This window comes from Pogoniulus pusillus, chromosome 19 (genome assembly GCF_015220805.1).
Source record: "Pogoniulus pusillus isolate bPogPus1 chromosome 19, bPogPus1.pri, whole genome shotgun sequence".
Taxonomy (NCBI): Eukaryota; Metazoa; Chordata; class Aves; order Piciformes; family Lybiidae; genus Pogoniulus; species Pogoniulus pusillus.
Window position 1 is genome coordinate 9541474 of NC_087282.1, and position 15145 is coordinate 9556618.

The following is a 15145-nucleotide window of genomic DNA, read 5'->3' on the forward strand; positions in this document are numbered from 1 at the left end:
TCCATTCCTTCGGCACCGAGTGGTTTCGGAGAGGAGGGATGAAAATTAATTTTGCTCTACCTTGGAAACGCACGCTCGCCCCCGGCGATGCTGCGGCGCAGGGGGATGTGCGGTCTTTAAAGTTTTATTTACGCAGAAATAATGCCGGGGAGTTCAGGTTTTATCCCCCGGTTTCACAGTGTAAAGTGCGTTTATAAGCCTTTTTGCTTGATGGGGGAAAAATAATCTGCAAATAAAGGTCGGGCTGTGCTGTACTATGGGATGTCTGGCTTCAAGTGAAAGCTCATATACCAGATTTCTTGCCAGCTCGGCCCATTAAATGAGAATAGGACTCGAATGGATAAAAATCACATTGTGGTGGTGCCCCTGACAGCTTCACACATATGTATAAGCTCTGGGTTTACTGTGACGGCTTAGGGATTAATGAAGTGCAGTTTAATTAAATAATTGGTCAATAGAGAAAGGACAGCAAAATGAATGCCTGCAGGAAATAATTGGGCTCTCGCATTGCCAAACTTAAACATTTAGGTAAACAAAACAATTAAAGCTTCATCAAGCATTGTTAGACGAGTCAGCAGCATATAGATTGTTGGCACAACAGAAATCCCTGCCTTCCCCTGATTTATTTGCGTGCTCAGGGGAATGCTCAGGCTGTTATCAGTGTGCATCTGAGCAAGAGAAGTCAGCTGCAGACACAGAGCAGCACCAGGTAGGCTCAGCAGCGGCCGCGACTGTGGGGCACTCTCTCCTCGTGGTGGGTGCGTGCCCTTAGCCTTTGCAGTGCTTTGATTTAGAGATTTTTCACAACAGCTGCTGGGCAGTCTTCATAAAACCTGTTAATTTGTGAGGCACATAAGGTTATATGAGAGCTGTTTGACGTGGTGGCATTTTCATGCTTAGGCAATTAGCTTTCTGGAACAAGAATATTTGTCTAACACTTGTGTTTCCAGATAAACTGTATTATTTATTCGTCCCCTTATTACTGTTGCAACTATTGGGTGGTTTTAATTTTATTTTTTTAGTGTTGTTAGCGTAGCAAGGAGAGCAGCAAAGTCCTGACTTTCAAATGTGTAATTCTCTCTGCGAGGAGCAGGCTACGTGCTTCCCTGGGAAATACTGAGCTTCCCGGTGTCACACGTGTACAGATTCATCTGTGGGGCATTGGCTGGGGCTGTGTAGCTCCCTTTGGAAAGGGAAGCCACAGTGACTGGGAGCTGAACATGCCAGGCTAATGTTAGGTGCAGTCATGTTTGTCATTATTTGGTCGGGTGGTGTTTGATGGTAACTTTTCTCCTCTGGTGTTTTGCAGAAGGCAAACAAGGCAGTTCAACAGCTGAGTCTTTTGGCAGGTGGGAAGCAGAAAGGGAAAGAAAGGCAGAGGAAAACAAGCTTGGAGTGTAAAGAAAAAATAAGGTCAAAAAGGATCATTTCTTTTTGCAAAACACAGTTGTTTTTCTCTGGTTTCTAGAAGGCAAAAGCACTTCCCAGCAAAAGAGGGTGTGTGTGCTGGGGGGGAGCAGGCAGGAATAGGATGTGGCTGGAGAAGAGGTTTCAAGTTAGCAGGTATTATCAGAAGACAGTCAAAGCAGCAGCAATTTGGATAAAGCATTAATAAACAAACAGCCTTTGGAATGTGAGAGAATAGAGCTTGCCAGCTAGGACTGCTTCTGGGTCTGCTTTATTTACTGCTATGGAAAATGAACCAGGAAAAATGCTATTCATTTTGAATTTTCATTACAGGCACCAAATTAAATCACTTTAAAAATCCTTATTATGCATGGAAATGAATGCAGGTACCCTTTTCAGTTCATGGATTTTAACATCTCCATTTTTCTGTTCTGCAGGCTGGACTTCACTCCTAGTAACTAAATATCAGCAATTACACATGCTAGAAAAAGCCAAGGGCATTCCTCCTTCCCATTATTTTTCCTGTTTGACCCAAAAGCATCATAGGTATCAAAATAAACTAAAGACCGTGGTGTGCCACCAGACCCAAAATATGACGTAATGTGCATGACTCAGAAGCCTACACGGAGATGGGGGCCAAGCCCTCCGGGTTTCTGCCTGTGTATTTAGCAGGGCAGGGTTTGGGATGCTCTCAGCTTTTGACTTTCATTCTGTCCCCCAGAATTGCAGAGTACTCCTATGGGCATCAAAAGAAATCAAGCAAGAAGAAGAAAATCAGCAAGAACGATATCCGCCTGGTACCGCGGGACGTGGAAGAGACGGATAAAATGAACGTTGTGAGCTGCTCCTCTCTTACTTCATCCCTCAACTACTTCGACTACCATCAGCAGACCCTGCCGCTGGGCTGCCGCCGCTCCGAAAGCACCTTCCTCAACGTGGAGAGCCAGAACAACAGGAACACTGGCTCCAACCACATTTACCATCACACCTTCACAGGGCAGAGCCCCCAGCAGCCTGACCTCATCATCAATGGGATGCCGTTGCCGGAGGTGAGTGTGTGCTGGTGGCACATGGGCCTGGGGCATCATGATGGGTTTGCACGTGGGACGTGGTGCATGGATGGATCCGTTGGTGTAAGCACTGCCAAAACAACTTGTTGACCAAACCGGCAGAGGTGGTTTCTGTGTCGGATACCCTGAGCCAAGAGCGTGTTGGGTGCTGGGCAGTGAGGAGTGGTGGGCACCCATCTTGAGGTTACTGGAATTGTTCTAACACGTGTTTATGGGAGGATGTTTTCACTCCCAGACTCTGCAGAGGTGCTCAGAAACTGCCAGGCAGGGATATTGGTGTTGAAGAGCCAGGACAGGTTGCCTCCATGCTGCTGGGAGGCTGGAGGTGGCCGCTTTGCGAGTGGATTTTGAGTGTGGCGATGATCAAGGGAAGGTACACTCACTGCCTTCATTAGATGTTTTTAAGAGGTTGTTGGAAGTGGCATTGGTGGCTGTGCCCTGGATGCAGCTGGCTGTGCTGGGTATGAATGCAGCACAGGGTAGTGTGACCACCTGGCCCTGTGCTGTCCCCTCAGCACACAGGACAGGCACACGCAGGCTGCACAGGAGGGATGTGTGATACCTGCCCAAGGAAAGGTGCTGCTGTGATCCATGCCGTCCTCATCAGGTTCCTCTAATTCATCGTCTTTCCTGTACATCACAGGCATCATTTAATGTTGCTTGTTTGTCTCTCTTTGAATTATTGTTTGGTATTAAGCAAAACAATCAAAGGTTTGTCATGTTTCCTGCTTTGAACAGAATAACAAAGCTGAAAAAGCAGCTGAAATATTTATGGCTCACTCTGTTTTGTGTGCAGTGTGCTGGTGTAAATGCAAAATGATGCTGCTGGAGACAGTGGTGCTGCTGCTTCAGATTTATACTTGTGTGATGGAGAGCAGAGCCTGGCCCTCTGCAAGGGTTTGCAGGGCTGCTGGGGAGGGCTGGTGGTAGTGGGCCTGATTCTGCAGTGGTTTTATGGGCAGAATGATCATTGAACCCTGGTGTTTAACCTCTGCTAAGGCTGCAGAGCCAGCTCCTAAGAAGTCACATACTGATGTCATCCCAGTTTTGGGGTGCTCCCAGCCCAAATGCCAGTTGCTTAAAGCAGAGGTGCAGGTTCTAATGACCAGGCAGTGGGGATGGGGTTGTTCAGGTCTCCATGGCAGACCATGTGCACTTTGCTGCCTTCTGTCCAGCCTGGATTTGAGCCTCTCCCACTCTTGCATGTGCAGGTTCCTCACCATATGACATGTCCTGTCCAAGGTTACCTACTGAGATGCTGTGAGGATGCAACTTCTGCGTGGGTGCACCAGCATGGCCCAGTGCAGGCACCTGTGGTTGCAGGGCTGAGAGCCCACCTGCCTTCTTAAGGGTATAGTAGGGGTGACTCAGATCTGGGCCAGGGAATTAATGCTTAATTTAACTTCTGGTGCCTGTATCAAGCTATAGTGGAGCTGCTTAGCAAAAACTGAATGGGAATGACCTACATAATAAGCACTCTTATGGTCTACTTGCAAGTATCCACCCACAGGGCTGAGTGGCTCTGCAACTTTCAAATGCTTCAATGAGGAGAGGCAGGGACTTTGCATCCAAGCCTGGATGGGAGCTATTTGGGATAAGCCTGTCTCTGGTCAAGTAGAAGAAAGGCAGAAGAACTGGTATGGAGCCACTTGTTTCCTGTGCTCTGCTTGGGCAGGCTGGGGATGGGGAATGCCACCCTTCATATATCAGGGGATCTGCATCAATGCTCATGTTTGCCTGTGGAGTACCAGTTTGGGATAACGGTGCCAAGCTGTTTGGGGAATGCCTGCCAAGGCTGTGGATGACCTTTGCCATTGAGATGATGGAGGCAAAAGGAATTCCTGTCTTCCTGGAGCAGTGTGCTTTGGAGAGGGGTCTTGAGCATATTTCTGGCTGACTCCTTGCTACAGGCACTGAGCAATGGAGCACGCTGCCAGCCACTGGCAAAATCCAGTTGTGAAATTCATGACATGTTGGCTTTACCCAGACAGCAGGAGGTCTGCAGTGCTGGGGAGGAGGGAAGCACCATCAGGACCTTCATAGCTCAACTGATAAATTTGCTAGGCAGCTGTGGGCAGAAGGCAGTGCTGGCCATGTTCCTCCTTGACACAACACTTGGGATGTGCTCTCCAAAGACCCCTGTTGACTTGTGCACTTTGTAAGGGGGAACTGGGATGCTTGTTGTTTCTCCCTGTGGCTCCAGCATGTTGCATTTCCCCATCACTCATACAGATGGGACACACCGAAGAACTGGTACCTTCTTGGATGAATAAATTCGTCTCTTGTAACGTGTGCCGTGGAGGGTCAGCATGCAGGAGCGCAGTTGTTGGCTCTTCGGTTTTGCTGACAGACCAGCAGCTCTTGGATTGGTGTTCTCAGAGAGAGTAGCATGTCTGCTCACTCCCTGTGGATGTTTTAGGACAAAAGGCCAGGGCCAGGCCACAATGAGAAGAAATCTCAACTGGAAGCTGTTAGAAGGTTTGGTTTAGGGTAGGACCTCTTACATTTTTTGGCAGATAGTCCCAGTGTTATGCTTCCAGCTGTTGCAAGGGAAGTTATCTTGCCAGTGGTGTGGGTTCTACTGGCTTGTAAAATTCCAAGTGACCCCTGAAGGTGAGGAGATTCAGTGGTGCTTGAGTGACAGCCCTGTCCTACCACACAACTGACATGGAAATTCCATGAAAGATGCTTCCATGGAGGAGTATCACAGCCTCATACCCACTGCTGCCCGTTGCTGCCTTGGCAGGCGTTGTGGCATGTGAAGTGTGCTATTGGTGCACCTCCACGTGACGGCGATTTCATAAACACAATTCCTGCCCAGAGGTTCCCGAGCCAAGCCGTTCCCTGCAGTGCATCCAGCAGGACTTGTCTGGGCTGCTTTGAATCACCTCCAGTGCTGAGACTACCGGCATTTCCCCTGGGAGCCTTTATGAGGTGTCAGCATCAGGGAGGTATTGCTGCTGCTCCACCTCCGAGTGACTTTTCCTGATGGGAAGGCAGAGCATCAGTTGATAAAAGATACAGAGCAGAGGTAAACGTGTTGCTGGCGGTGTCAGTTAGCATACGGTGGCTGTGGCTGGAGTAAGTGACTGCAGACGGGCGCTGTTGTAGCAGCAGTGAGTCTGCAGTGTTAGCTGGTCTTTAATGTGAGGCTCGTTTACTTTAACAGTCGGGAACCTTGAAATAAAAGTCCCCAAGGATGGGTTGTTTGTAGAGCTTCAGGAAACGTTTCCTCCTGTGCCACGGTAGCGGTGTGCGCGGTGTCAGGTCTTGGGGCTGGCAGTGCATTGCTGCTGGAAATTGGTTCTGTCGGTGCTCCCCACCTTTCTCTGCTGATCCAGAAAGGTTTAAACAGTGACATTTGGGACGGCTGCAACTCCACACTGAGGATGCAGAAAAAAAAAAAGTTTGAGACAACCCTTGAAAACCTTTTCTCTTTGGGTAGGAGCTGAGCTTAGCTTGTGCCGGGGCATGGCTGCCAAGAGAGCAAAGGGAAGTGGTGGGGAATGTCCTGGGGTTTCTGGTCCTACTGGGGTTCAGTGATCCGTTGAGTGTTGGAGTATTGCTTGGACACTGCTGCCCGTGGCTCTTCAGCATCCTTGTGGCTGCAGGAAGCGACGGCAAGAAGTGTTTGTGAGCGGCTCTGGTGATCGCGGCTGACAGTGGGAGGCTTGGCCCCCGTTAGTGTTTTGACTTGTTTTGCATAAGGGAGAATGGGACACGTTGGAGCTGCAAGGGCATTGCCGGTCAGAGGCTATGCTGCTGCTGCTCAGGGCATTTTTATTTTTCCTTCTTGCTGAGCTGGAGGAGAAGTCAGCTTTGAAATCAAAAAGGGCCTGTTGTCGGATTTTGCAAGTATATTGCTGGAAGTTATACCAGGAGTTTAAAAATCCAAGCTAATAGGAGCCATTAGGCAGTCTTCTTGATAAAAATGCACATTGCATTGGGGTGATGTGGAAACTGGTCTGAATGCAGAGCCTTTTTGGAGCCCCGGGACACGACTTGCATGCAGAGCAGCCACCCTTGGGTAACACTTACATGTCTGGATTTTGACTTTGTGCCATGTGCATGGAATGGCTGCGTTTGTCTTTCAGAGACAGTTCTGCATCCAGACTTTTTGCCACTTTGGGAAGCATTGTGTGCTGCACCAGGAGGGGGAGCATCCCCCAGGCACAGTGGTTTGCTCAGTCCCTAGGTCTCAGTAATCTCTGGCAGGATCCAGCAAGGGAGGAAATGAGGAGGTGTGAAATGAGAATGAGCAAGCCTTGTTTGAGAGGTTGGATATGCAAAGGTGGAATTACCCTGGAGGTTCTGGTCTGATTCTCCCTGGGGGCCCAGGGTGGCTTGATCATGGCAGCAGCAGGGAAGGGAAGCAATGGCACTGCCCTTGCAGCATCAGCAGGGTGTAGATCTGGCATGGCCTCACTCTGCTGCTGCTTTAGTCCGTCTCACTGGAGAAGATCCAGGTGGAGCAACTACTGAGTCCTCTGGGGATCTGCATGCCCAGCAGCTCCCAGAGCCGAGTCCACTCAGCACTGGGGAGGTTGTGACCATGGTGATCTGCTGTGTCCTGAGCTTGTGGCCACCATCAGTAAGATGGGGAATTACTGGGTTTAGTGATAATCCTGGTCTAATCCCCAACCTTGATACAGTCCCACGTAATCCTCACTCACACTGATTTTGCTTGGGCTTCTCGGGGCAGCAGGGATTATTTGAAGCGAGCAACAGTTGCAGGATAAGGCCCTGTTAGTTTCAGATAGGCTTCTTCACTACCTGGAGAGTGTTCTTCTCTCTGTAGGAAATGGTTTTCCGAGCACAATAGAGCAATTTTCGTTTCAGGCAGCACCGGCAGTTTTTGCTCTGGCTATCTGGTGGTGTTAACTAAAGCACATTTCTACAACACACAAAGATTTTTGTTTTGTAAGAAATGAAATCAGCGTGGCTGTTCCTCTTTCTCTGTCATTTCTCTACTTGTCAATTCTTTCTTCCCCTCCAGCTTATCTTCCTCTTCTCCGCTAGCCTTAAAAAGCCCCCAAAGTGTCTGTTATAATCACATTTTGTGTGTTACAACCAGAATGAATGTACTCGCTTTAATATGCTGGGTTTGGGGAAATCAGTTTCTGTCTGGTATAACAGACAATTTGTTATAAACCATGCCATTTAGAAGTGAAGGGCCTTGCTTTGCCGTTAACGCTGGGGAAACGTCACGATGCATAATTGGAAGGGGTTTGGCTTGCTTCTGAGTAATGCTGTGTATAGAGCAGGGGGAAAAAAAAAGATTAAAAAGAAAGAGATAATTTCCAAACCCAGAGAAAGTTTGTGGCGCTGAGACGTGCCAGGCTGTTGAAATAAGGCTTATTTTCAGCAGTGCTAATAATTAAAGCATTATCAGTGATGATGTTTGACTAGTGAAAGGCTGACTTCGCAGCGAGCGTTGCCAGTCTTGTTTTCTCCTTGGGAGGTCACTGTAACTCAGCACTTTTTTTTGTGCCTGTGATGTGCAGCGTGATGGGTGAGCACAGGTCACAGCTCTGCGGTTCCCAGCCTCCGCATCCCTGTCTGGGATCTCACGGCACCTTCTGGGAACCAGACCCTGTGGGGTGGGAACCCCAAACCACCCTAGATGCCCTCCTGACTCATTGCAAATGTGCCTCGAAATTAGAAGTCCCAGCAAATCCCTTGATTTAACTACTCCCAAAGTGTTTTGTGTATCGCTGCATGTTCCCTGACCTCTGCAAGCGCTGGAGGCCAGCATTATGGAAATCAGAAGCTTTTTATGCCTCTCCGAGGTCAGCTAGCCAAATTATACATCTCCTAATGCAATCACTCCAAGTGCTCCGTTTGGAAGTGTTCATTTGAATACCTTGCAGCAGAGATAAACCCGCCAGCTCTCGTTCCTGTTTATCCCTGTCTCCCATTCCCCCACTTATCCACATCTCTCACTGCTGGCCACGCTCACTGCACTCTGTCTGAGGCAACCTTTAGTTCAATGCACTTTGGCTTCTCATTAAATCATGGAATCATTTAGATTGGAAAAGTCATTTAAGATCATCAAGCTCAGCTGTGAACGAGCACTGCTAACCCCACCACTAAGCCACAGATGTTCTGCAACCCCATCCTAGTATCACTTTGGGTTTTCCAAGGATTTTCCAGCCTGCAGTGGAGTCTGTCTGGGTGGAACAGGCTGCCCAAGATATTAGTGGAGTCACCATCAACTGCAGGTGTTTAAAAAACATGTAGACATGACACTTCAGGGGATGGTTTTGTGGACATGCTAGTGTTGGGTCGATGGCTGGACTAAGACAATCCTAGAAGCCTTTTCCAAACTTAATGATTCTAAAGATGGTTTGCTGCAAGGATCCATGGCTGGGGTGTGGTGGCAGTAGCAAGCTGTATTTAACAGTAAAAACCTTCTTATTCGGTGGCAAGACCTGAGTGCTCCACATAGATATGATTACATCATTATATATTACATACTTTGTATTGTATCTTATATATTCCCTGTTATATACTATACACTTTATGATATACATGATATATTTATAAGCATCTAAAAAGTGTGTCTAGAATTGTTACATATCGTAGCTAATTATGTGTAAATAAGTATGCAGTAAGCCATCTATCCATATGTAGATCTCATTTGTTTCTGTGTTACTGGTTTGGGTTTTATGGTCCTCTTTTACTGAGAGTAGAGAGGCTGCTTTTCTTGTAAGTAAATTGGAGTTTCTGATCATAGAATCATCACAGGAGGGCAGGGGTTGGAAGTGACCTCTGGAGATGCATGTTTCTGGTGCATGACTCTTGTTGTGACATGTCAGGTAAGAACTTTCTCTTAAATTAGGAAAGGTTTCTAGCAAGATGTTTTTAAAGATTACATTGGAAGGATGCTCTTGCATGCTTTATATGGTCTTTCTTACAGTAGTTTCTGAATGGGCTCCTGGTGTACTGAGTGATTTGAGCTCTGTGGCTTCTCCATGTCATTTACTTTGCATAAACCATATGATGCATGCAAAAGTGTCCACAGGGCCAAGCCCAGGTAGCCTTTGAGTAACCCCATCTGCACCTGCTTGGCTTTGTGGCAGAGACATATTTTCCAGCTGTCATCTCCTGAAGTCCCTCCTGAGGGCTTTGAGCCAGAGAAGCTCCTTAGCCAGGTGTCCTCTCGGGCCCTTGGGCTCAACCCTCACTGCGGGTGCCCTGCTTGGACTTTTCCTCAGCTCCCATCAGCCAGTAAGGACACTGGCCTTCATCCTCTGCCCAGTGCCATCCAGAGACTGCCTCCTGCACTGAGCACCTTTCCTGGGAGACCTCTTCTCACATTCCTTAGATGGCTTCCATTCTTATAAGAGGACTCGGATCCAGGGGACCCACAGCTTTGCCCACTCCGTTTTCCTTGCCAGGCTGCCTACAGGGCTGGGCATGGCCTTGCTTCAATAAATGATTAGATATTGTTCCCAGTGGAGGCTATAGTTGAGTTCCAATCATTTTCTGTTAATTAAAACACAGGATGGTCTTATTTGTAGCATAAATAGTTGTAATCTGTGTACTTATAAGTGTAATTATAATTTAAATTAGAGTGTGCTCTGAATTGGTGATGGATGGGGTGCTCTGCAGGCAGGGCTGCTGTATGGGGTGTCTCCTGTGGTCCCCTGAGGTCCTGGTCCCCACTGTCCCCATCGTCCAGGTCTCAACAATGGGACATTGAGGCTGTTGATGGCTCCCAGTTGCACTGTTACTGTTGTGGCAGAGCTTGCATGTGGCACCTATTAAGGGGTTTGATGAAAAAGAGACTACAGCATTGTTGCTTCAGTGTCTCCCTCTAGTCTCCAGTCTAAATTTGGTGTGAGGTAATGGCTTATATCAGCTGGACGAGTGATTAATACTTAGTCTTAAAGTGATACCCTATTCAACGTGGTATTACAGGGAACTCTTGTTAGGTTTGAGTGAGCAGCTGCCAGTGCTGCAGTGGACAGATGTGCGTTGCAGGTATTACATACACCCTCAGCACACTGCAAGCCACCCTGGCCGCTCCTCCTCCTTACACCCAGTACACCATGTAGGTCCATGATAAATTGTGTAGCTCTGCCTGCTTCAGAACCGTGTCAATGAGGTCCTCATCTCGATGCCCTGTTGGCCACCAGAGATCTGGGTACGAATCCTTCATGGTTCTCATGGGGATCTGGAGCTTGTCGGATTATACTGTCTTTTGTAATGGCAGGTGTATGCCACAGGGCAGGTTTTAAAATTCCCGTGTTGGTGGATTGCATTAACCCATCCTAAGTCAGGTATGTAAAATTCCATTAAGCGAAAACCCTCTGGCATTTTCTCACCCGTGCCGGAGCTCTGCAGGCTATGCTAATGCAGTGCGTTTGCTCATCTATTAGGAGGATGATGGCTTTAAAATAATAACATTTATCTTTGGCAGCAGACCTACAGTGGTGCACGCTGAGTACAATTTTGTGAAAGGCTCTGCAGATGTTGCCTCATTCAATCTGGGTCAAAAAGAGTGCTTAGAATCATAAAGGTTAGCAAGAGATCAAATAATTCGGCGGGTTTATTGCTGAATAATGTACTTGGAAAATATCATTCACCATTATTAGACTAAGTGAGTACAGAAAACACAGGACTCAATAGTAATTTCTCAGTATTGGCTGGTTTTACTGTTTTTATAATGTAGCTAAATTCCCTGATATTGATTGTAAGATTGATTATCGATCTGGAAATCTAAATGGATGTGCCGGGGGGGGGGGGGGGGGGGGAGCACACAGGAGTCTGACCACTGAGGACTGACTTGAGCTTCTGCACCTCCCTGCAGCACCTGGCAGTGGGCAGCACATTTACCAGGCAGATGGTTGCTCTTTTTGGGGACCTCTCAGGGTTTTGGGAGCTGTATTCACAAAGAAAGATGAAAATAACTAGAAAACATCCATTTTTATGTTTGTTCTTTTCCATGCCTGCAAGCTTACGTAAACTTGGTCGTACAAACCCAGCTGGGCTGGGACGCCGGCAGCGGGATGGGGGCTCGGTGCCCATGCTTGCATCTCCTGTCACCTGCTCCCTCCTGGACTTTTCATATTCAGATTCACATCTGGATGCTCTGGCAGGGACCCAGCTTCAGTGACATTTAGTAATCAAATCCACACGGCTGTTGGCTTAGAAACAACATCCAAACCTGTCTGTCTGCTGAAATGCTTTTCCAGACGTTTGCAAGCAGCTCCTTTGCTCTCTTGTTGGGTCCCCGCCGTGGCTATGTCCCTTGTCTGGGGGAAACATTGAGCCTGGGCTGAGATCCTTCCTTATACATCAGTTAATTGCAGAGGTTGGGTTAGTGAGAGACCAAAGCTATGGTCCCATACAGGCTCTGCACCCTGCGGTGAGCCCATGGATGAGGGCTGACAGCATCGCTGTGGGAACCATGGGCTCCTGCTGGGCAGGGGCTTGCTCATCCACACGATGGATTCCTTTGTTCTGGGAAAAAAAAAGAGGAATTTTGGAATATGTTCATCTCTTGTTCTCTGCAAGTTGTTGTCAGCATTAATATGCCATTAACACATTGCTCATTAAGAGGAGAATGATTACACCCTGCAGAATATGCGGGAAACCTTCATTAGGCACTAACATATTGAACAGAGCTGCAAACTTCACTTGGGAAAACTAGGGAAGGTCCTGCTCAGCATCAGGTTTCCCTAATTTCTCCTCTCTGGTCTGCTAAAGGCACCTTGTCTTCTAGCACCTGCTTTTGGCCTGGGCTGTGAGCGATGTGCAGGTGAGCACTGAACTCGAGCCCCAGCACTGAAATCCTTCCTGGGACCTCAAATCCATCTTCCCCAGATGGAAGCTGTCCTCTTCAGAGCTTAGTTTTGGCAGGCGAAGAGCCCGTGTTCCCCCTCCAAAGGCTGCGCTGGCTCTTCAGATGAACGAGATGCAATCTCTGCAGAGCTGGGAGAAGCTCTGGGAACAGATTTGTTGAGAAAGGAGGTGTCATTTCTAAACCCTTGCTTTTCACATTGTAGCGACGTTTGAAGCGTTCATCTGGCCTTGCTGCCTCCAGTCTGAAGCCATAACCTGCCATGTGTGACAGGGCAATTGCTCGCCCCGGTAATGATTGCAGCGGAGCCTGGCGTCGCTCCCTTGTTTGCGCGGCGCGTGGCAGCTCGAGGCATGTGCATGGTGCTCTCTTAAAGTCAATCAATAAGAATAATTGCAAGCTCAGGTGGGGGAGAGGGAGGAGAGTGCTGCAGCAGACAAATATTTGCAGATTAAGACCCCGTTTATGTGCGGATGCCTCTTGCGATAAGTAACGAGGGATGGACAATAAGGACCATATGTGGTGTTTAATCAGAATTTATTCTAAATGGGGTAATTTCATAGACTTCCATGGAGCTGGCAGCTGTCCTCTGTTTTAAATGGAGGTGTGCTGCCTCCATCTCTGCCCCGCTGCCCTCTCTGCCCCGGGGTATTGCAGAATTTTGCAGCGGTGTTGTTGGGACATTGCGGTTCTGTCTCCTCTCACCTCTGTATAGATAGAGCCAGAGGAAATTCTACGGATGACTGTTCACCTACAAACCTCAGCAGAGGGAAAATATTGCTTTGCAAGCCGGGATTTTCCATTGTGAGGGTGAATGAAAGCGTAGCCAAGTCCAGGAGCACAGGAAGGCACTGGTGGAGGTGGCCCTTTCTTCTTTGGCCTGCAGTGACACCGATGCTGGGCTGAATGATGCCTGCTCAGCCACACCTACAGGATGTGCTGCAGCTTAGCTGGTCATGGGGAGACCCACACTGCAGGTTGGAGGCTTTTTTTTCTGCAGAGACGGAGACAGAGAAGGCTGGAGCTGCCCACCCCTGGCTCATGTGCCTTTGGTAACTTGGTTGTTGGTCCTGGAGCTTAATAATGAGGAATTCCACAAAAAACAGAGGTGACCCTTGATTATCTGTCACTGAGAAGGTGGGAAGTGAGGTGATGAGGTGACACATTAGGCTTGGAAGCGTTTTGATGTCTCAGTGCTGTCTTCATCTCTAGTACCATCTCCTAGCTTGTGGTGGCTGGTGGGCTGACTGCATGGATGGATGGATAGATGGATGATCTGGCTGTTGAGGAGGCAGGTTGGAGGCCATCCCAGCCTCACCTGACTGGATGTTAATGACTCTCCCTCTCAGCCTGCCCTGCTGTCTGCAGGCAGGGCAGCCACAGCACCATCTAATCACATCTTGCCACGTTGCAGACGTGGCTGCATCGGTTTGCTGGGTGCTGTGTGACTCATGTAATCGCCGTGCAAAATGCATCATTCATAAACTGTTTAGCACGACCTTTTGTACAGAGGCACTAATTATTATTATCACAGAAGCCCAGTAAACTAGACTAGTAATTATCAGGGATTTATTTGAATGGACAGCTAAGCTATTCTTGGCAAGTTAGTCAAAGCAGTTGTCATGACAGCCACACAAATGTGTCTTATGAATTGGGTTAATTAGGGTAATTAATAACTGTTGTTTTGCCCTTTTTAACAAGGTATTGCCTAGACACTATCAAAAAATAGCAATTGTACCTAACAGAAGCAATCTTCTTCTAGCAGCAACCTTCAAATCACAAAATCAAAGAAGTAAATACCCATTGGGTCATTGTTTCACAAAGAAATCTGTCATCCTTCTGCCTGTGCAAAAGCAGGCAGTGAAAGGCTCTCTTGTAATTCTTCTGCTGAGCTTCCTCTGCTGGGCACTGTTCTCCAGGACTGGTCATCAGTATTATTAATATTCTTTACTTCTTATTCTAATTATTATAATTTTTATTATTATTCTTTTATTCTTAATATTATTATGAATTTTAATGCCTTGTTGCTCTGACTTGTGATGGCAAAGAGATCCTTGCACATAGCAAGGGCAGCCTCATGCTGCTCCTCTTGGCTGGAGCAGGCTTTACTATTTTACTGGTGCATCATCACCATCCTTACAGGGATGGCTGGTACCAAGCTGCTGAGTCCTTGCTCAGCCAAGCATCAACAGGAGTCTCTATGGGATACAGTAGAAGTTTTGCCCTTGACAAGGGGCAGTGGATATATGCTACAGCACAGGAAGTTCCACCTCAGTATGAGGAGGAACTTCTTTACTTTCTTTCCAGTAGCACTGGAACAGGCTGCCCAAAGAGGTTGCAGTGTCTCCTTCTCTGGAGACTTTCGAGCCCTGTCTGGGTGTGCTACTGTGTGACCTGCACTAGATTAAGGTGCTGCTCTGGCAGGGGGATTGGACTCAATAATCTCTGGAGGTCGCTTCCAACCCCTAACATCCTGTGATCCTGTGATCTGCTTCCTTCACAGAAGGATCTTCCTGGATCAGTGCTTTTGGTTTTGTTCTGGGTGTTGCATCTTGAGTAATGGTGGTGATTAAAGCTCTTGGTAACCAGGTAGCACCAAAGAGTCTTAAAAGGGGAAAAGCTCAGAGTCTCCATTGCAGGGAGCACCCTGGGCTGCCTTGTAGGGTACTGCAGCCAATAGCAGTGTGGTCTCTCTCCCATGCTGGTGGACTGGGTGCTCGCTAGCACAGAGCACACTGTCTGCCTGAGGACTGCAGGATTTGGTGTTGATGAGTAAAAGTGGCCCAAGATTACAGCTGTAACTGAGGAATATTATGTAAGTTTTGTAGAAAAATGACCTGAATAGTTGAGTGAAGGTTCT

General features: G+C 47.8%; 1 protein-coding gene across 2 annotated transcripts in view; it reads left to right on the plus strand.

The window, feature by feature from the left end:
* The window catches only part of PCDH19 (protocadherin 19), a 61308-nt gene that overhangs the window by 3046 nt on the left and 43117 nt on the right, over positions 1–15145 (plus strand). For both annotated transcript variants that reach the window (XM_064159192.1, XM_064159193.1), the window contains exon 2: positions 2129–2456. In XM_064159192.1, the coding sequence (XP_064015262.1) occupies positions 2129–2456 (328 nt within the window). The remainder of the gene's footprint in view (positions 1–2128; positions 2457–15145) is intronic.